General features: G+C 39.2%; 1 protein-coding gene across 3 annotated transcripts in view; it reads right to left on the minus strand.

The window, feature by feature from the left end:
* AFF2 (ALF transcription elongation factor 2) overlaps positions 1–23,850 on the minus strand; it is a 412,391-nt gene that overhangs the window by 283,319 nt on the left and 105,222 nt on the right. For 2 of the 3 annotated variants that reach the window (XM_075132559.1, XM_048863483.2), the window contains exons 2-3: positions 21,471–21,591; positions 11,984–12,874 (exon numbers count right to left, since the gene is read on the minus strand). In XM_075132559.1, the coding sequence (XP_074988660.1) occupies positions 11,984–12,874; positions 21,471–21,591 (1,012 nt within the window). Of the gene's footprint in view, positions 1–11,983; positions 12,875–20,052; positions 20,156–21,470; positions 21,592–23,850 lie in introns of those variants that run through there. The other variant, XM_048863485.2, reaches the window with a different exon arrangement.

Consider the following 23,850-nt stretch of genomic DNA (forward strand, 5'->3'; position numbering starts at 1 on the left):
TTTCACATTAAGAGCCAAATTTTGGCTGTCCCTGCATGGGCACATGGGGTGGAGAAGAGGTACAGGGAGCCCTTTCTTCTTCTTGCATAGCTGCTGATGGAACAGCAACAAGTAGTCCACTGGTTGTGGTCCTTGAAAATAAGGTACAGAGTAGTAGTATACCATAAATGATAACGGTGACTTATTTTCTGTATATGAGCAATACAGGATGAGTTCTGATGCCTGAGATCTATACTCAAGCCACAGCATAGTCAGAATTCAGGAGTAAGGAGGAAACCTCAGGAGATCAAGCTTGGCTACATACCCAAAAGCTTGGTTGCTTATCCAAGGTCTACATTGGATCTGGAACCCCAAGGTCTACAAAAACTAGGATGGAAATCTCATGACAACAGGCTGCCTCACAAGATTTCCCATGTTTACTGCTAAGGGCTTCAAGCACACTGTGTGTGTAGAATATTAATACAAGCACAAATAAACCATTAGCAATAATGTATTACCATATATTCAATATGTCAAAATATATTCAGAACTGTAGCAAGTAATTTTCTTGATGACATCCAGATTCAGTTAGATCTTAATACTATGTATTTACAAAAGCAGCTTTTGCACATTTTAATTTCTTCCCATCTAATATGTAACAGTTACCACAGTCTGTTTCTTCTATGCTTTACGCCTGCCTCTGGTCCAAAATAAGTCTTGCTAGTTTGATTATTTAGAGCCTAGTTTTACAACCTCTATTCAGGTTGAGTAATACCTTCCTCCTCGTTTTGAATCAAGAGGACTACTCGAGGAGCGATATCAGTGTCAGTAAGGGTGGTACAATCTGGCCTTTAAACTCCAGTTCTAATCTGGCTGTATTTTACAGATCACTTCTTCACCAACACGGATGTACTCTTGTTCGTTTCCAAATTTGGATTATTCCATCTGTAAAGTGTTTTTGGATCAGATATTTATATGTTTTTCGAAAATAGGCAAAATAATTTATCACAGCATGGAAGGAAAAACTAAACCAACAATTATATTTTAGTACAACTTGAATAGGATTTGAAAAGACTTTCTTATATTCTTAGGTAGAGTCTATATAAACCCAGTTGTGCTTCTATTCCATGCATAATAACTAACTATTCAGCAGGCATAGAATATCAATATAAATAATTTATAGATAGAATAACTGCATCCACTGGCATAGGCAATGGGGTATCCCAAATATTTACTGCTAATTCGCTGCCTGTTAGCTATCTTTTCATAGTGCCATTTTTGCAGATGCATTAGCCTGACTCCTATAGAACTTCTCTGGAGAATTTCAGGAGAATTTTGCATTATGAAAAATTTGCAGGCGAAGGCTCTAAATGTATGTTCAGTAACAGATGAAGAGATTCATCCTGACATGAGCAAATACAGAACTTTACGTCTTGACAACTTAAAAAAACATCATTTTTTTCAAGATTGGCAGGGAACATATTCCTTACTAAACACTACACGTATGTGAGGTATGAATGTCACTGGGAGATGCATGTATTGCATCAAGGGATAGGGCCAAATCCAATGCTACTGAAATTAATGGAAAGACTCCCATTAACTTCCACAGGAGCTGGGTTGTGCCCTGTATTCAGTCAACAAAGAGCCCAATCTTGCAAAAAGTTCCACCTGTGGACTCCTGTGTGGAATCCTATTGAGGTCAATGGATCTGTGTGCAAGAGAAGCTCTTTGTTGGCTTGAAATGTTTACATTTGGCTATTTTTGCATCATTAGCTGTTAAATAAGATTCCAGGATTGTCACTCTGGTGTCACTTTGAAATTCAGAATGTCTGTTGAGTCAGTGTGAAGTGAGGGAAACAGCTGCAAGCATGACTGAGAATATCACCAGATTTTCAACTCAAGCATGTTAAGAATAACACCACATTCAATCATCACTGCATTTGTGGTCTGTTACCATCCCATTTTTAAGTTGTCAGCCATTTCTGAATTACACCTATGTGACAACGCGGGCCTTCAGCTACGGTAAGTTACGTATCTATGCCATGCCAACAGACCTTGACCATGGTGCTATCAGAGGTACCTCAGCCAATCACTATACATATGCTACACCTAATTTACATGCAAATTGCCCAACTGCCACAGTTCCTACAATATGGGCTTCCGGCTATTAGTATGGCAAATAAAATGGTTGCCTGAATAATTTTTTTGAATAAAAAAAACCCCCTACCTCACCGTGGGTCACACTTTCAGGGCATAAGGTGTTGGGGTACAATCTCTCCTTTCTCCTGATACCACTTACAATATGAAGTTTCACCCCAGAAGGAAACTGTCTGAGAAAGCTACAAAGAGCTAAAAAGAAGGGTTCAGAATAGGCCATTCTCAACTGTAATGCATCAGCACAAACAATATATTCTCAGTGGAACCCCATCCTACGGTGCTTGAAATCCAAGGGAAATGGGAGTTGAGAATGCTCAGCACTTCACAGGACTGAGACCTATGTACACATATAGGTCCTGGTCCAAGTCATACAGCCCTTATTCAGGGAAAGCTCTTATTAGCATAAAGGGGAAGCACTGGATCCAGAAGACAGTGAGAATCACAGAGGTTTTTTTAAGCTTATTAAAGTGTGTGTGTGCTTTAAAAATTAAATTCCATGTTTAGGAAAATAGCAATCTCCACATTTATATTTAAAATATAGGCAAATGTAAATGGCAGCCTGGAAATTTACAAACAGCAGACGTAATTGCCTGCTTGTCTGTGTGGATTTAAGTGTCACAGCTTGCAGTTCAATGAAATACAACCCCATGAGTTTACACATCCGGGGGACATAACAATGAAATTATTTTGGGGAAGCCTGTAAGGAAAAGCAGCATGTACTGTTCTAACTAAAATATGTTTAGACTGGCAATATTAATGGGGATTTAAGCTTACACTTAGTATTGTGGACGTGTCGGCTCTCTGGGATGTTTACGGATCCAAGTGGAAAGAAAAGTCCATTCGCCTGGAAAGTGATTACGTCTGCATTTGGTCCCCTCCCTCCCCCATATTCTTTTTCAAATAGCTTCTTAGAGGACAAATTAAAGAGGCAAATTTAAAATCAACATCAGTGCATTTCCTAATCCCTGTTCTCAGGACACAGGGGGAATTGCCCCCTCCTCATCCCGTGGAAAATCCTACGAGAGGGGCAGCTTGGGGTGAAACTTTCATTGCAATTCCCCTTGCAGTGTTTCTACAAATTCTTCTACTCTGGGGCGTGTGTGGACGGCATTACCCACCGCTTCCCTCCAACTATTCAAGAAACCGGAGAGGCTGACCCTTAAATCCCACAAATGTCAGGGATCATCCACATGGAGGACCCCTTCTACCATCACCGAGCCTCTCTGTGCCCTCTTTGGCTCAGAGGCATCATGGAAACAATGAACAACATAGCCAGGAAATTCAGCACAGGCAGCTGCCTCTGGGACTCCCTTTAAAAGGGGAGAGCATCTCAGTGCAAAAGGTAGCGCTGCCTGGACTGTATTAAATCTTGTGCAGACCCCACATAAGGCATGGGGACACGAGGCAAGATCCCCCTGTCCATCTAAATCCCACACCAGCTCAATCCTTCTGCTTACTTGCAGAGCTCATCTTGGGCCCTGAGAACGGTGTGGGATGATGACATTAGGGTGACCAGACAGCAAGTGTGAAAAATCGGGACGGGGGTGGCGGGTAATAGGAGCCTATATAAGAAAAAGGCCCAAAATCAAGACTGTCCCTATAAAATCGAGACATCTGGTCACTCTAGATGCCATGCTGACCAAACCTGATCCTATGGGGGATGAGGGGAGATGATCCACGTACACAAGGCCCCCACCATATGCAACTTGAGAAGAACAAAAAGGCATATTAATCAGAACCCATTTACATATTAATTCAGTTGGGATATTCTCCTCTTCTCACAGATCTCAGCATGAGTAGCTGAAACCCATAGTGCTGCATCAACCAGATGGGAATGTAAAAGCAAAAGTGCATCTTGGCTATTCACAACAGGAGAGGTGGTTTTTCTAGCTACTAGATATTGCATTACCATGATTTTCAAAGGAGACATTTTAAAACTTCCTTTTGGCTTCAGACAAAACTTTTTTTTTCATTTTTTACCCTTTAGCTCTTGCTCTATTGAATGAGAGAGTGGTTTAATTGTTTTGAAAATGGGAAATGGGGCATGATTATCTCTATCAGTAGTACTTTGGCTTTATTACACAGTCTTAAAATGCACATTTTATAGTGCTTCACATATTTACATCTACCTATCTAAAACACACACCATTGTAATATATTATGTTGCAATTAAAAGCCTACAATCTAAATCTGATATTTCTTCACTAATTTATTCCCAAGCCAATATGTATTTTAATGTTCCAAACCGTTGCTAATTAACACATGGAAATATTTTAACATGGATTTTGATTAATTCCATTTAACAGTCTAACCAGTGCTAAAACATATGTGGTGTGTCATTTCTTTCTTTTGAGGAAGGCATTGGCATTAAATCTTTCAATCTTCCTAAGCACCAAATGCTAATTTCAGGAAGATTAAATAACAGACTGCAGCTACGGTTTCCTTTCTTTGCTTCCCAGAAGGTAAAATGAACATATTTATGTGGGAGGAATTTCTTTACTGCACAAGTGAACATGCAGAAATTAGATTTTTTTCCCCAACATTGCTCATACACTTGCAATAGCCTGCCAGCTAAAGAACTTTAACCTATATCTGCAGTTCATGGACAGTTGCCAAGCTATATGTTCAACTTTCTTTCCCTTAAGTATTCCCATATGATGTTTTCACCTGCAGCCCCTAAGTGCTTTTCCATACTTGGATCAGAGACAGCTAGCTTAATAGTGGGGTGACTGTGGCTATAACTATAAAGCTAGAAATACTCATATAAGACCCTCCTCTCATTTTCATACTTTGAAGCTATGTTATAAGCAAATAATACAGGATGGTCCAAATGGTTTAAAGTGTGTGCAATTCCGCATGCCTCTGAACTAAGCATTCCAAATGTGTGACATACGCATTCAAAGGTACGGGCCAACTTATTTGCACATGCAGATCCCCAATTTATACACATTCACCAGGTATGCCACATGCATCTCAGGAGTGTATATTCAGTGTTCTATGCATCCCCCTTTCGTAGCTGGTCCAGGGAAGATGAGCGACTACTACAGGCAGTTACTCCTTTAGCTGCAGTGGTAGAAGTTCATACCTTTAGTGCTGAAAGTCATGGGTTCAGGCCCCAGGGATGGACCCTCAATGGCTGTTATTACACATGCAAAAATCTGTGCATGCTCTTTCTCCTGAACGTTACAAAAAAATGAAAAAAAGCCTTCTGTGTTTCCAGACTATTTGCAACCTGCAGCCACAGTCTGTTTTCTGTGCTTTTCCACAAAGCAAGAAACATAATATAGGGACAAAATCCCAGAAAGTAATGAATGGAAAAGGTAGCAGATATGTACAGTAGTATTTTTCAAGCCATCTGTGTGTTATTTTCAAAGGTTTGAGTTAGATAAAGTAACATTTAACAAGGCATTTGGTGCAATTTTCAGATTTACAATGATGCCATTCTACAAAAGGCCAAATTGCTGACATCAGATAGCTTGTAGCGCTCCCAATATCTTTGGTGGGAAACATGCATGTTCATTTGCAGGCAGAATTTGGGGCCAAAGTAAATATCTGCATCATTAAAAATACAAACATCTGAAAGACTTGCATCTAAACATGTTTGAAACCAGTTATGCTTCTATGCCTTGGTTTCAGAACTCACAAATATTATGTATTGTTTAAAGCAAAACGTGTTCTACAGAGCACTTATATTTTGTGCCAGGGTCTCAACTCTATTACACCAGTGAGTGTGGTCCCATAGGAACCGCTTGGTCAATTGAGGATCACCCAGATTGGTGTGGGATCCAGCTCTGCCCTGGCAACGCCCTCCCTACTCTGACTTACCCCTATGCCAGAGGGCTGGAGATGCAAAGGTGGTTATTCCAACTTTATATCAGCACCTTGACTACAGTAGGAGTATCCAGGGAGTAAGGTATTACTCAACATGAACAAGGATGTCACAAGCTGGCCCTCAACAATTGCCTCCACATGGCTTGGTTATGTCTTCCTTAAATTAGTATAGGCAGGTTAAAAAAAAGAGTGGTTTTATAGTGGATTAGGAGATTCAGCCTTAGGTATGCAGAGGCAGTCATATCTCCATAATAGTTTGCACTCGTACAGCACCTTTCTGCCAGGGATCTAAAAATGCCTAACAAAGGTGGATCAGTCTTACCCCTGTTGTCCATATGAGGAAACACGCAAGCACTGAAAAACAAAGTGATTGGCTCAGGGTTACACTTCAGAGCTTTGCAGACCCTAGTATTCCTGACTGTGGGCATGTAGGTGATGCCTTCTCAACTTTGTAGAAGATGGTGCAATGTGGGTATAACTAACCTATTCCTTGAATGCACCATAAATGGCACAGAGAGGGAAAACAAGTTCTATTAATATGCAGGAACTGTTTTCCTCAAGGCTCTTTGAGGTCACTTTATTTTCTGCCACCTCTGGCTAGGCAATTGGAATAATAATATTTCCTACAATTAATTTGGACCAACAACTAATGGCTTACAATTGCCATTCAATTTGGAACTGGGGAACCTCAAAGGGTTGGAGATTCTTGCATGAAGTCACACAAGAAGATGCATTCTTGCAGAACACTGGCATCTCTGCCTACACTCCTAGGCAGAATTCAGAGGCACTGGGGGAAAAATATCACTGTGTGAGAAAAACCATCCAACCCCCCAAAATATTGGGTATGGGGGTCAGTTATTTCATCTAAACCTGTTCACTTGTCTCTATTTTACAGGCTTGATTCTGTACCCAATGAAGTCAAATGCAAAACTCCCATTGACCGCAATGGTTCAGTATCAATTCCTAAATGCCCATGATTACCTCTGTAGTTCCTGTTGCAAATAGATAGGCCCTAGCTGTGTTATTTCCCCCTCCAATATCCTTACCCCCCAAAAATACTCCTGCTAATGACAGTCTCAGCAATAGGACAGTAGCTTAACAAAGCAAGAAAAGGCCACAATAAGAGGTCTTCAGACGGTTGGCATCATATGTTCCTCATTTAGGAATATCTCAAAAACATTACTTCTCACAGTATTTACAAATGAAAAACACATGGCTATAACCTATAATACTGCAAGAAATAGTGCTCTTCTGGTATGTTTTTGGCCTCAGACTTTTGAAATATGAACCAAGTGAGGGCATTTCAGCTTAATGCTTGATTCAGTCCATTATTCTTAAACCCCCAAAGTTTTGAAGGAAGAGTGAAGCTTGCATTTGAAAAGGCAATGTGCCCACAAATACAGTAATGCACTTTATTTGGCAACCAAAGCATCATGTATTTTAAAGGGGAGTTAGTTACCTCAAGGCTTTTGCTTTCCATTCAATTAAAAAAAAACATATTAAACTGGCTTTGGGTGCCCATAAAAAGTTTTATAAGTCATAGATAAAGCCTCTTGCGTTTACCATTTGGGTTGAATCAATATGGTTATCTACCTGTCAATTTTTCTTGCTCTTTAATGCAGAAAGTAGCAGCTTTTTTTATAGCTAGCTTAGAAAGTACTGAGTTAATCAATACATCCAGAGATAACAGGATGATTTGAAACACATATAACAAAAGCCTATCACTTTGCTGTATAGAGAACCCGTCAAAATATTATCCTAGAAGTCACGCGGAAACAGAAGTTCTCCGTCTTCCATGACTAAACGGGTGGTGACAGTGGGGTTGTGGGTCTTTTGGATGTGTTCATAGCGTTGCGTTATTGGGAGAAATTCAGTGTTTCTTATTTTGCAGGAATATGTAGTCAGCTATGCAGAGATTCTTGGGAACACTGAAGAGTTAAAAATTTTCTTAATTACCCCAGATTTACTTGGCCTCAAAAGAGCTATTGGAAACTCTTGCATAGTTTGTACAGTGCAAATGATTTTTCACAAGCTTATCTGGAAACTGCTCCGATGTTCCCACAGACCCGAAAACCTCTTGATTTAGTCAATGTGCTCAGTAATTTGTGTCCAAGCCCAAACTGAAATGTACAGGCTTACTTTCAGCTACCTCATGCTGAGTTAGTCAATTTGAAATCATTTGTAAGCATATGACTCCTAAAGATTTAAATATACATCGGTATATCAAGATTCTGGATTTTAACACAGCAGCGAGAGGATCAGCTGTTATAGTGATTTCTAACCCCTACATTTTCAAAGAAATGCATAGGATTTAGCTACATAGTTCCCATTGAGAGTTAAGTTGCAATCACACACCATCATCCCACTTAAATAGGTGGAATTCTGCATACAGTACAAAAGCTCTCACGGAGTCTAGGCTTGCTAGTATTTACCAAGTGTAATATGCAAGTGCAAAATTAATATATACATATAAATATGGAATAAAGAGACCAATACAGAGAATGAGAAAAAGAAGATATGTCTGAAACTTGCTTTAACTCCAGTGCCCATGTTGCCAAGTCGATGTCACGGGTCTCACAATATTTGGTGTTTTTCTTAAAGCCCTAGAACCTGGAGCCATGTGACAAAATTTGACTCTAATATTTCATTAAAAATAATAAATTTCTAGCCCTTGTAGTTGCAGAGTAAAGCTTGAAAACATGAATCCTACAGGCTTCGAAGGTAAATAAAAAGAACCCCAAATGTATTTCTTTTTGAAATTGTGATTTTTTTTTAAGCCAACCTAATGAGTTTTTGGAGCCAGACTCATGCTTGTCATAGGCAAGACAGAGTGCTATTCGTTGTGTTAGGATTTGAATTCATCCTATTGTTGTTCTAAGAATTTTGACCTTGACAATGAGAAAATAGTAACTATGCACAGGGAAGTGATGTTAGATATTTTATCTATATTCATACCCAAGAGGAAAAGCAAAGGACTGAAGGATCCGGCAATCACCAAAATAATCCCCAAAGGATATGGCAGATACACAGTGTGCCTGATTCTTCCCTTAGCAATGACTGAACAAATGTTTGTTAATTCTAACCGAGTTGAGGGCTACATGGGCCCAATCAAGTAACACCAAGCATGCTATAAAATTGACCACTTCCTCAAGCATAGCAGAATGCCTCCAGGGCACTAAACATTCTGTATAAAGCCATGATAAACAGGACCATATTTTCACAGTGGCCTCAACCCATCCTTTAAATCTGCGTGCCTGGACAGTCATTTTTGGGTATCAAAGTTTTAGCAGAACCAAATCCTCTGATTTGCATGCACAGATTTGCATAGCCTGGTCTTGCAGAGGTCTATATGCACAATTTGCACACACAAAATTAATTTGTTCATATAACTCCAGGTTTTGAGGTGTGCAAAAACTTGAGCACCCAAAAACTTGGCCGTGCCGTCTTGGTGGGTGGATTTAAAGGCTGGGGTAAGTTTGAAAAATTGGCTCTGAGCATCCAAGGGAACCTACAGAGCAAATCATAAGAAGCACCCAAAAAGGCAACTTTCCTTCCAATGGTTTGAAGGGGTCATCATCACCTGCAATGTTATTAGCATGGAACCTCATGTGTCAGAAATGAAATTGTTTCAAGCAGATCACAACTGCTGGTGGCAGCTAGGGAAGGTTCATAAATTGACATGCACCCCCAAATAATCATAATCCTTCACGTCAATTGTATAAAGATTACAACAGAGCCCCCCCTCTCTGCTGTCATTCCGAAAATGTTATGGGTTTCACAGTTGTGCCCTCTCAGTTCTGATTAAGCTTACACTAAACTAGTTTCAGGATGAAGCGAGCTGTAGCTCACGAAAGCTCATGCTCAAATAAATTGGTTAGTCTCTAAGGTGCCACAAGTACTCCTTTTCTTTTTACTAAACTAGTTATTTATAACCTTGGATTAGAAAGAGTTTTATTGCTAAATGTAAGTTAAATTACATTCAGAACGCACATTAGTGGAAAACCATACAGAGGCAAAGTTTGCAGTCCTTACACAGGCAAAATGATCCTTAAATCAAGTGGAGTTTTGCCTGTGTGAGGACCATTGGCTTTGGCCCATGCCGTACATTCTACATAGCAGCAGGAAGTCATTCCTGACTGCAGCATAGCTGCATAGCTTTTCTCTCCCTCTGCCATTCATTGTTCGCTTTTATAACACATGGACTGTTTTAAGATTATTATCTGTAGTCAACTGCTGAAGTGAATTGAGTTTACTATTTACCCCATAATAAATGAAGCTAATTATACACACAAAGTGTTCGCTACACAGGCTATAAACCAAAGCAGCTATAGCCACAAATTCACCACATAACTTTTTCATCTGAGTGACTACCAGCCTTTCCATTAATAAAAACAAATGGTTCACATCAGTTGTATTTAAAGCTATACCAACAGATTCTGGAGGAAACCCTGCCGTCATTGAGATCAATGGCAAAACTCCCACTGACATGAACAAGGCCAGGATTTCACCCTCCTGTGCTGAACGTAGAGGAAAAGTTGATCCACGGTGTAAGCCTAAAGTTCCACTACAGAGAGATACTCCATATTAACGCTGCACTTCAAAGTGTGCTTATTGACTCATTGTTATTTTAATAGAGATCAAAAGTGAATAAATGTATTTGCCTTTGCACCATCATTATTTCTTTTATATGCAATTATTTACTTGCCAAACACCACTAGCAATAAATTGCAAGAGAGTATGAAGCTATCTACATCAGCAGATTTCTAACCTAAGGTAAAAATAAACAGAAACATCTGTAAAGGAATCTTGTGCAAAGCTACATTTATTAACAAATACATTTTCTAATAAAATGCCATCTGCAAGCAACCCTCAGCTTCCACCTGATATAAATAGGCCTTTTTACTGTTTTCAGATGCAGTTCCCAGAAAAATTATTCCAAACTCTACTGCAAAACACATCAGTCTTTGTTGCTGCCTGGAATGTTAATAAATAACATCAAGTTTTTAAACAGTCAAACAAATTATTGGCTCAAAACAATTATTCCAATAGGAAAAGCTGACCTTTTCCAATAAAGTGTCTTAAGAATGAATCATTTCTTATTTCTGGTATAAAAATATTAACAAGCAGGGAAGTAATCTTGGGGGAAAACAGAAAGCTATGAAAATCCCATGTTGTAACTCTGTTCATGCATGTACTAAAATCCTACCTTGCAATGGTTACTGCTTTAGAGCAACTCTGAATAAGAAATTTATTATATCAGTACAAATGCTTCAGTTGGTACCCTTGCAATACAGCTGTGCTTGAAGTGTCCAGGAGAGAAATAAGAGCTAATTATAACTTTAATCACAGGACTGTTGTAACAGACCAGCAACACAAAACTCAGCAATTTAAGTTCTTGGTGCCAGGAATTGGCATTGAATCCCACTGCTAAGTGCTATTGAAAAATGCATGAAGACTTAACGGGATACATTTTCAAAAGTGTTTCTCACAGTTTAAGGCACATTAATTCCATTAAAGTCAATGGGAAATGAGCAATGAAAACGTACCCCTTATTGTTAGCAGTTCTGTACAATGGGCATTAAAGTGGTCAAAGAATTTCCAAGTTTATTTTAGATTTTTTTTCTCCTTTGGCACAGTGCATAACAGCATTCTTTAAATCGGATTAATTCCAAAATAAATCTGCAAAACTGTGAACAATGCAGCTGAATTAAGATATATTAGAGTGCTGTGGCCAGTCAAGGATCTGACCTTTTACTGTTAGTGTGACACAACCAAAGTTAGCATTCCACACTTTGATTTTAAAAATTGATGTATCGCTGCTTACTAGGGTTGTCACAACAATCCTTACCAAAAGAAAATATAACCATTCATTTTCTAGGAAAGGGGTGTCTTTTCAGATCACAATTTCAGGAACTGGAACTTCATACTTAAAGAAACAGACATACACTAGGTTAAATACTCATCAGGTCAGACCTGTTAAGATTCCAGAAAAAAGTGAACTAAGAAAATGACTTACCTCGCTGGCTTGAGGAATGGTAAGCTTTGGTAATTTATTCTTAGAACTGGGTGCATTAGCTTTTCCTTCCAACAGTGTTCCAAATGTTTGATTTCCATAACCACTCTCAATTTCTATTGGAGGTTTCAGTTCAGGTGAGTCATTAGGTACTTGGTCCTGACCATCCATAGGCCTTACATAAGCTGTAGGTTTTTGCTGGACCATGCTAGTTTTACAATGCAGTCCTGGTGGGAAACTCTGGGTTGAGAGACCATTGTTTGCAGATAACAAAGATGTAGAAGGAAGTGGAGATCCAGGACCGTGCCCTACAAACTCAAGTTCTACAGGTGACTTGGAATGACTGTTTTCTTTATAAGAATGTTCTCCAGTTGTTGATTTGGAATGATTGTGCCTCCGTGAATGTGAAGATGATGGAGCCGGGTTTGCTTCCTCAGCGCCTCCATTTTTATGTTGTTCACTCTGACAGTTGTAGAGATCGTCGTACCTGCCTTGAGGCTGGTCATGTGAAGAGCTATGTTTTGTCCTACTCTGTTGACTATTGGATTGGCTTGGCTGTGCACCATTAGAGCTGTGACCACCACGTGACCAATCTGTCCTGGATTTCCTGCTGCTCTGGTGACTGTGTAGCAAAGTAGAATTTGATGACAGTGAAGAAGGTGGGGGCATTGACGTTGACGAGTGACCACTGATCTGGTGAGACGGAATCATCCTGTTTCTCTGTTCTGGAAAAAAGTTCTGTTCATTTTTGTCAATGGGAGTCTGTGGTACAGAATTCTTTGGGATTCCTACAAGGTGGCTCTGGTTGGAATGGTTGGTTAACAAGTCCTTCATTTCATCATAGTTTCCCAATGTGTTTTGGACACGGTTAGCAAGGGCATCACCTTTATTTGTCTAAAATACCAAAAAGACATAGGGAAAAGAGTGAGTAAATTCCTGGTTGTGAAGTTACTGCTTGGAATGGTTGTCTTAGGAAACGACAGCAAATGTTAGCTACTTAATAGCGTCATGCTGACATTTAATTTAATTTCAATTACATTTTGCATATGTTATGTAAGAAAAACTCATCAATAACTGTGTTCAAAGAACCTCTTGGAACAGGCTTGCATGAGTAACATTTGTATGCTGCTTCCTTTTTTCTTAAATATATTCTCAGAGAAATATTTAAATTACATCAGTTATGGATGTTATGAGCAAAACAGTCTGGTTTTATGTCAGATAAGTTGGGCTTGTACATTTTATATTCTGCAAAATGGGAATGTACAATTACTGGTTATTGAGTATTTGAATTAAAATCAAACATTTTATTTAAATATGTTATTGCTATAAACCAGGCTAAACCGACAATAAACATAAGGAGCTAAATTCATCCCATGTGTAACTTTAATGATTCCTTTATACGGGGCTCAGTTTGGCCCAATATACGTAACATTTGAGATCTAGAAAACATACTGCTTCCAACTGGTGAATTAACTGCTACTAAAAGAGTGTTCCAAAGATGTACTAAAGTAGCATGTAATTTCTATATTCTGAAGCACCAGGAGGCCTCTGTTGGCTGAGAGTGTGGTGTGTTCATGAATCAGTCACTCACACTTCTCTTCAAATCACAATAATCATGAAGTAGGTTCTGATTCATCTATGTTTTACTATTATTTTTCATTCTGAAGTGGTTTTTACTATGCTATATATAGTAGACTGGGTGAACAAGCTGAAAGGTTATAATTGATATGCAGCTAATTTCATTTTCCTTTTTGTTTTAAAAAAAGTCAACCAACATAGAACCAAGAAACGCAGTCCTCTTATAACCCTTGACGTTCCGCTGAAATGACCAGCATTGCATTAAAACAGCCTATTCCCTATACACGCGTTACTTTATCAGACTCAAGAGGTGAGAAACACTGCTTTCAAAACTATCATTCCTGTCCAAGCATATGCTGAACTTCGACAATCTGGAAGCAGAGTTTGAAGCTACAATATATGTGAGGTAGGGCTTGATACTTCATATAATTTCTCTCAAAGCATGCTCATACTTCAAGTTAAGTCTCCCTTTCCTCCCAAACGCTGAGCAAAAGAAAGAATGAAGACAGAAAATTCATGCATGGATTCCTCTTGGAATATCTGCTTAGATTTCCAATGCTCAACTATAGAGGAGAGAAATGTTGCAAAAAGAAATGAGCAAAAGAAAGAATGAAGACAGAAAATTCATGCATGGATTCCTCTTGGAATATCTGCTTAGATTTCCAATGCTCAACTATAGAGGAGAGAAATGTTGCAAAAAGATTTATGTTCTTGGTAGTTCTCATGCAGTATAAAACATTTGGGGGAAAAGATAATAAATGCTGATTTTCTCTATCTCAACTTGCAGGAATTATAATGTATATTACCACTGCATTGAAGGAGCAATTTAAATGTTAACTGTCCAGTGTTGTTCTCATCTGTATGAGTTGCTTCTAACCGAGATGGTTAATAGTTACAGCTGTGCAGGACTAGGAATCACTTTTGTTCACTAAAAGTCCCTAGGTTGGTCATTTTAGTGGCAAAAAATATATTCGAGCTAAGCCAAGAATGACCTCTTTGTATATGAGCAGTTTCCTTCAACTGAGTTGCACAATGTGCCATCTGGGCAGCAGCCAAAACCAGACTCTCTGTTCAACCCCCAAAATTAAAACAAGGAGATTCCATTGTGCTTAAGGGCACAGCAGGAATTATGATGCAAGCCTTAAACACTTACATACTTGTGCTGTTTCTTCCTTCCCCACCAAACGTTTTAACTCTTTGAGACACAGCCCACGTGATGGCTAAGTATCTAGAAAGTCCAGAACCACTCGCTTTCATCAGCATTTTGGTTACATTTTCAATTTACACTTAACTTACTATCCATAAAGTAAAGGAGAAAAGTAAAAAGAGTACCAGGAACACATTATTGCACTGTAACATTTTAATATCACAGCAGCACATAAAAGAGCTTCTTCTCTAAGCCTTCACAGAGAGACTCAATATTTTAATTTTAATACATGGATTTTCAATCATTTTTACTGTTAGAGGTATCTGACTCTCAGGTTTTTTTTAAACATGTCACCTAATGCTAAATGTCATTTCACTTAACACTAGCTCTCTGTTTTATGCAAAATGTTCACATCCTTTGGGATGAAAGGCACTTAATAAATGTAAGGTATTATTATTTGTAGTCATTTTCTGGGAGTATTAATGAAAAAAACCCTTTTCTGAAAAGCACAGAGATAATTAATTTAAACCTCCTGAGCCTATTTTAAAACTCTCTCAGATCCTGATCCGATGCTTACTGAAGTCAGTGGAAAGATTATCAGTGGCTTTAATGGGTTTTGGATCAGGCCCTCAAAACATAAATACCTCTGCCAATAAATAGTCCACTGTAGCTTGAAATACAGTAAAACACAAATAGAAAATGCACCCCTAGGGCCAAACTCTCCTCATTGTGTGACCTCATTGAAGTCAACGAGGGGCACTGTGTGTAATTCAGGGCAGAATCTAGACTTAAGTCTTGACACATATCAGTAATATTTTTATTTTCTTCCTCAACAGATTTAGCATTCTTATTGAAAAGCAGGGTATGCCTGGCTAGTCTTGCTACAAGCACTACAAAAATGAAATTAACTATTTCCGGCCATTACATGTTACCAGGTAGGGGACATTTTTAACACCCTCTTCTGGATAATCCATTGATTTCTTAAAGGAAACTTCTCTACTCTATTTTCTGAGCAACAAGTTGAACTGTGGTTTTGCCACCATTAAGGAAACGTATCTTCTGAGTATTCCACGAGCAGTACTCCCCCCACCCCCTCTAGCCTCTCATTAATTTAGGAAGTGCACACTTTTCTATGTTTGGCTGTACTGCTTTAAAAAAAAAATCAGAAATAAAATCCTATTGAAAGGCTAATTTGCTCACTAGCTATTGCATTATGGTTCTACAAAGAACAAAACTAATGCATTCAGACTTATGGGCCCAATTAATATGGGTTTTGTGACAATTCCTATGAAAGCCTGAGGTTTCATAATTCATTCATTTTCTCATGCCTCCCAGCATAACTAACCTCTACGGACTAGAAGGTGAGATACTTTATGCTATGCTTGAACACAGTGAAGGGGCAATACCTAAAAAAGATTTAACATTCTCCAAAGACTCATGCAAAAGAAAATTCTTTCAATTGGGTCCTATTTCTCCAGCTGAACTATTTCAAGGCAAACCTCAAAAAAAAAATTAAAAAAAACCCCTAATTATATCCAAACCTATTTAATAATGCAAAACATTAAAGGGTATCCCTAGTAAAACTGCAGCCTCTGCCAGGAAAATTCCTACACTGCTGATTCAAGCATCTGCATTCATGAGACCCCAGGCTGTGATCTAGTCAGCTCTGACAAATTAAGCAGTATCAGTGTTTGAAAGGGAGACCTCTAGAAAGCTCACATGATCCATAACTGGCAATAGGCAGTGCTCATACCTCTTTATCCATGCTGGCCAAAATTGTGGTAGACAGCACAATATTTTTGAAATATTTTCTGCATGAGACTCTGGCACATAAAAAGAACATCTTTCTACACACACACACACACACACACACACACACCCCTATGAAAAGTAGATAAGATAGACGGACATAATAAAGGAATAGGTGATTAGGCAGCCTTTCCATAAGTATACAAGTGATGGTGATATCCATATAATTCATGGCAGAGAGCCACATGATAAACTATATTTATGTTGCACTTCTGCCCACGAAATTACGTCTCCCTGGCTTATTTTTGTTTGTTGTGTTTGTCGGCAGGTTGGTCTCAGGGCATGAGAGAGCCAAGATGGGTGAAGTAATATCTTTTGTGGACCAACTTCTTTTGGTGAAAGAGACAAGTTTTGAGCTTCACAGAGCTCTCCTTCAGGCTACTTCATCCCGGGTATGAAGAAAGCTCTATGGAGCTCGAAAGCTTGTTACTTTCACCAACAGAAGTTGGTCCAGTAAAAGATATTACCTCACCCACCTTGTCTCTCTGGACTATTTTTAACATTCCAAGCAGCTACAGTTTATCTACCAGGTGTTGGCTATTTACCTGTTTTCTCGTCCTCATACGAAGTGGCACTGGCAGCAGCCCCATCCAATAGTTCCCCATTTTGGGTTAAATGCTGCAGTGAATGGGGAAGGGTGGGTGTGCAGAACAGAGATATTAGAACAGGGAACCAACGAGATGGAGAGAGATGTTTTGTATTTCTCAGATTCTCTTCTCCCCACTTCAACTTCTGTGGTCCTTTGGAAATTCATGGGCCAGATCTTTAGTTGATGTAAATCAGCATGGCTCCATTAACTTTATTGACTTTGCTAATTGAGGATCTGACCCCATGCGTGGTGAAAGGTCACTCCATTTGCATTTGATGGATACCTTCTCTTTCCCTTTCCTCTGCAAACCTAATTGAGGGTCTGCTTGCTTCTTGCTGGCAGCTTCATTTATTTTGGACAAGTGGCATTGCCACTCCTGGTTATGGATACAGGAGAATGGACCAGAATTCTGATCTCAGCGACATCAGAGTAAATCTGAAGTAATTTACATTAATGCGACTGAAATCAGAATTTGTTCTGACTGGAAAAGAAACAAATCTATTCCCAAATCCCTCTTGCTTCTCCTCACACACATTAAAAGTACACAGGGTTTACCATTGAATACAATTTCAGTATGTCAAAATGTTGGAAAATAAGTCCAAACATGCTCTCTTTTGATGTTACCGTCATCGGCAGCAACCAGAGCAGACTAAGTGGGTGCACTTTGCACTATTCTTGTTGGATACAGAGGGCCTAATTCTCATTCATACCAAGGATCCTTTGCATCTGGTAGTGTAAAGAGGCTTTAAAAGGGGGCATAAGTTACATTTACACTCACTTTAAGGCTGGTTTACACTGCTCTTTCATAAACACGAATCAGGCCCAGAGTTCACTCTCTGCACTTGCTTTGTAACATAAATCACAACTCTGTCTTTAAGGGTCAAATCCAGCCCCCATTTGTCATCAGTTAAATTTCCACTAACATTAATGGAACCTGCATTGGGCCCTTAATAGCACAATCCTGTAAAGCAGTTGTTCTCAAACTAGGGCCGCTGCTTATTCAGGGAAAGCCCCTGGCGGGCCAGGAAGGTTTGTTTATCTGTCATGTCTGCAGGTTCGGCCAATTGCGGCTCCCACTGGCCATGGTTTGCTGCTCCAGGCCAATGGGGGCTTCAGGAAGCGGGCCGAGGGACGTGCTGGCTGCCCTTTCTGCAGCCCCCATTGGCCTGGAGTGGCGAACCGCGGCCAGTGGGAGCCGCAATCGGCCGAACCTGCGGACGCGGCAGGTAAACAGGCCCACCAGGGGCTTTCCCTGAATAAGCGGCGGCCCTAGTTTGAGAACCACTGCTATAAAGGAAATATCAGACAACCACTTTGTCCTTAATTCCTCCTGACGTAAAAATCAAGACAAAATGGGTGGAGTTTATTATAAATATATATATATATATATATATATATATATATATATATATATATATATATAAAATGAATATTAAGGATATATATAGTCTTAATTTTCCTTGCTTCTGTGGATTTAAAACAAATTAAAACTATTATTTTTGTGTTTGGTTGTTTAACAATTTATTTATACACAACAATTTTTACACTAATTTTTATGCTGTTCTAAGAGAGTACAATTCTAAAGAAGTTGTATTCAAGAGTTCACCTTGTAAAACGGGTGATGATAGATATTTTTGAAAGTAATATATCTATTCTTTAAGGGCTATTATAGAAATGCATAGATTTTAAATGCAGGTATTGTGTACTCAGTTGTCCAGTTCTGAGCAAGTGGACACAAATTTCAAAATGTAGGGACTATTTTAGCAAATTAAAACATATCTTTCTGAGGGCACAGTAGATATTAAGAATGGTTTTGAAGTGTATAATTTTTAATTCTCATGATGAAAATTCTGTATTATTTTGTTTAAGTTAATTTTGGGTAAATTCTCCACCCAATTCATTGTTTCAAAATGAACGGGAGGAGGAAGACAAAAAAAAATAAACCTTGACAATAATGAGAATATATTTTCAGAACGCCAACTCAAAAACCATACGCATTGCTAGAAAAGAAATCAGCATTTAGAGGACCTCTCTCTTTGACAGAAAGTGTTATTTATCTTAAACACACAGTACATCCTCAATGAAAAACTGCCCCCACAAATTCTATGAGGTCAATAAGCATTTTCGTAAAGCTTCAATCTCTTACTTGCACATTTCCATAAGCCTTTATTAAAAATCTGGACTTATTTCTCTACATTTAGAAATTATTTCAAAGATCCATATTGTTTGATTTTTCATTAGTCTCCTATCTATTTCATCCCATAAACTCCAATGCTGTGTCTTATTATCAATCTTTAAAGTGTAGCTTAACTAGGTGGGAGCAGAAGGCCAGGACTAAAAACAATTCCAAGAGGAGTAATCATGACACTCCATCTCCAGATGAACCTGAGCATGGTGTTGGTGGCCTGTGACACACAGAAGGTCAGACTAGATAATCTGGTGAGACCTTCTGGCCTTAAAACTCTCTGACTCTATGAAAACTTTTTTTTTTTTTTGCGCTTCATTACATCAAGTGCAGTGAATGTGTCAAGTTTCTTCTTCATCTAAGTGATGTAATATACCAGTCATAACTACACAAATAATTGGGGGGAGGGGGAAGTGCTCAATCATATTGCTACATGTTGTAAAACTGTTCCCCCACATACTTGCATGTTCTTGGTAGATTAACATCCCAACATTTGGCTTTCCCACTCGCACACAGAACATTTTATATCAAGAGGCCTAGATTCTACAAACATTTTTGCACAAGCTTAACTTTAAGCATATGAATAGAAACAAATTAAGCACATGCATAAGTGTTGGCAGTGTCAGGGCCATACTTGTTATCTCTCATGAACGTAATCTGTGCATACTGGGAGAGATAATATAGTAGTTAGAAATGATCCACTAGGGTCATTTGGAACATTTTAAACACTTCCATTAAAATGAGCCACTGTACAGTCAACCCACCTTAGAACTCAGTTGTGATTTTTTTTTTAAATTTGGGATGCTCATTTCAGACCTTTGCAATCAGTATCCCATTATTGGAAGAGCTACTCGATATCGAATTCATCTGCAATAAACCAAAAGCTATGAAATACAAAAGAAAAGATTAACTAGCTGCTGCAAACCCATCCAAATCAAAAGCATGTAGATCCTCTGTGCGGTATAGTCCCTTTTTATTCCTACAGGATTTCATATTTCAGTAGTAGATACAGCTGAATTCAGTAATTCAGAGTAACCACAATGGATTAGGTTCTGCTACCCTTACTGACACTGAGTGGATCTATAGCTCTTACAAACACTTGCACACAAGCTTAACTCTGCTTCCACGTGTAGTCTCACTGAAATCAAAGGACCCATTCATCCAATTAAGAATATGCACTAATGGTTGCAGGATTGGGGCCTTACTTTGCAAGGAGTCTCTCTCAAATCAACGGGATTGTGTGTGTAGTAAATGTGAACTCCTCATGAGAAAGGGGGTGGCCCAACATAAAACATCCCATTGTAGTTTGCAAGATTAGATTTTAACCAGTAAACTACTGTCCCCAGTTGGTTGAAACAGTCTCCCAACCTATAATTATGAACCACCCCTTCATAACGATGCTGGTCTTTCTCCCTTACTGGTGATTTGCAAAGAGCACTCATCCTCCCTACAGCTGCTAACAATATAAAATGGAATGCTAAAGTGGTGGCCTTTCAATGGATGTCACTGATTGGGAAGAGAAAGTGACATGTACATTTACATTCTGATGAATCCATCAGGGGATGCCTGGCTACAAATCAAAGCAGCAGAAATAATCAAGGGGGACATCCCCTGGTGATGAAATTCTCAGACAGCAAAGCTCCTTACAGAGAATAAGTCTCATCGTAAGTCTCTTTGATATCCTTGTTATGCTCCCCAAAGAATTCAAACAGACATTCTCCCTGAACACTTCTTTGGACAATTATGATTGCAAAGGGAGAGCTTCCGGGCTCATAATTAAACGAAGAGATTCTGGTTTGAACAAATCAAGTATATTTTCCTCTTTAAAAATAAAGAGATTAAATGTCATTTTGGAGTTAGGAAAACCTAAGTAAAAATTCCTTTGGAGAGCAATATATACTTATTGAGGGAGTGTGCAGAATGTTCAGAAAAGGGAATATGAATCCAAACTCCTTGTTTCAATCCCTGGTTTTGTCACCAAAATGCTGTATAACGTTGGCCATGTTACTTAACCTGACTGTGCTTCAATTTACTAATTTCAAAGGTCTAACTATCTGTAGAGTCAGACAATCAAGATCATCATAATACTTTTCTTCCTCAGAGGTAAGGCTTAATTAGTATTGGCAAAATGCATTCAGATGAAAGACACTCTAAAAGTGTAAAGTATCATATAGCCATTTACCTTGTAGGGTTCCCCAAAGAGATTAAAACCTGAAGCAAAGAGATCTTCATCTTGCTGGACTTCTTGATTTCTTCGCTCCCATTCTTTCCTTTTAAGTGCACTCCGGTCTTGCTCATAGTGACTGAAAAAGAGGATAAGACAAAAAAGACAAGCAATTATGTTCCCCATATGTCAGTTAAACATTCATTGTTAACAATATTAGGAACAAAACACTGGAAACAGTGCAATTCAAACCGATGACTTTGAAAGAGAGTGAAATCCATCCAACAGTTTTCCCAAATGTAAATTTGGGATCATAATACCGTACTAAATACAGCTATTTAGCCCAGCACTCAGATATTACAGAATTTGTTCCAAAGAGAAATCCCAGCATACACACCTAAACACACTTAAAATCTGCATTCACTGCACTAGGATATTCCATGAGAAAAACAGACCACATCATGGAACGAACCATCCAACTACCATGGAAGAACCTGCTCCAGTACCACCCCACGCTAGAACCCATAACGGGTATCATCAAAAAGTTACAACTCAGACTTGATGGTGGATCACATCCTGAAAGAAATCTTTCCCACCCCCACCTCCTTCTTGCCTTCAAACAAACCCCCAATTTAGCCAAGTTCATCATCAGAAGCAAGCTCCCCACAGTCCAACTCAAAGTGCCACCAGACTCTGCCGGAACAATAGATACAAAACCTGTAGACTGCTACAATGATCTATATCCTTCAGAACGCACCTTTCAAGATCCATGTCTTCTACCCATGCCCATCATATGTGGTGTACCTCATCCAGTACATCAAATGCTCCAACAATAACTATGTGGGTGAAACCAGACAATCACTACTCTCTCAAATGAACTCTCACAGAAAAAATGATAAAAGATAAAAACACCCTATCACCCGTGGGTGAGCATCTTCAAAGGAAATCTGCACAACACCTCTGCAAGATGAGCCTGAAAACATAAATTCCTAACTCTGCTGGGCACTGAAAACCATAGACTCAGTAAAAGACACCAGATTTATGGTCATTACAACCATTTGTAAACACCCTACTGTCTGCTAACCCTTAACTGCCCACTTCATTTTAAGTGGTCTCCTACAGCATATGTGAACGTCTTATGCTTAACCTGTCCCATTTTATATCTAGTTTAGACACTCTCGTTACCTTCTCCAGACCTGAAGAAGAACTCTGCAAAGCTGGAAAGCTTATCTTTTCCACGAACAGAAGTTGGTCCAATAAAAGATATTACCTCACCTACCATGTCTCTAAATAGAACTAGTCATTCTAAAATTAAAAAAACACACAAAATCTGCCATTTCCAGATGGTGCTTTCTGCCAGAAAAAATCCAGTACAACTTGTCTATAAGTGTACATGTATAAATATGTAGGCACGCTGTGTGCGTACGTGTATGTACGCACACGCACACACACACAGAGAAAGAATATACCTATATGGAGAAACAACTATGGAGTCAACTAGACATAGTGACATCTTCAGTTTCCTTTAACTGTGTAACATGTGCCTACATCACAACATTCTACTGCAGCCAAGTGTGATTCAGAACAACTACTTCAATCCCGCATACTTGTTAACATTTATGTATCATTTAGTTGTGGGCATAGGGAGGGTGGACCACTCATGTATTCCCAGAGTACTGGACATTCCAGTACTTCCTGAAATGGTATAGGCCCAACCTGGTCAGATGACCCCACCCTTGCCAGTGTGACCTTGCACGCATGATGCGTACAAGGTCATGCTGTATGGAGGACGCCATTTTGAAGAGCATGCCACTCTGCCCCCATTGGCGTGACCTCACAGGCATGCTGCATGCGATATCACACTTATATCACACTGATAAGAGCTTGGTGTTCAAAATGGTGTCCTCATACAATACCAGACAAAACCATATCCGATTCTATCTCAATATCAGACCGGGGCCAAACCACGCAAAAAAAGAGGACTGCCCGCCTAAAAATGGGTTGAAATGGCCAGCTTAGACCTAGGGGGTGATTAAAGAATGTTTCATTTAGTGCTGTTCAGAAGGGAAGGACGTTAGATTAGTTGGCTTCGGCGGCAGATAATTCTGCACACAAGCAAATAAACAAAAAATGTCTATCGCCTCAGAGTAGTGATAGCAAGACGTCAGTTATCTTTATGTCAGCTCACTTTGTGCACCTGCCAGACCTAGATGACAAGCTGAGAGATCACGTCTACTTCTCTCATGAACAGGACTGAAGTACTTTGGTCTCTTGCCTTTGCAAACTACTTCCTGCTCCTCTGAGGGAAAAGATGTAATTAAAACACTGAAGAGGGGGAAAAAAAAAAAAAGAAGAGATGCATGTATCCACTTGCATTGACAACCCCTCATGCGACAAG

The sequence above is a fragment of the Caretta caretta genome, chromosome 9, assembly GCF_965140235.1.
Source record: "Caretta caretta isolate rCarCar2 chromosome 9, rCarCar1.hap1, whole genome shotgun sequence".
NCBI lineage: Eukaryota > Metazoa > Chordata > Testudines > Cheloniidae > Caretta > Caretta caretta.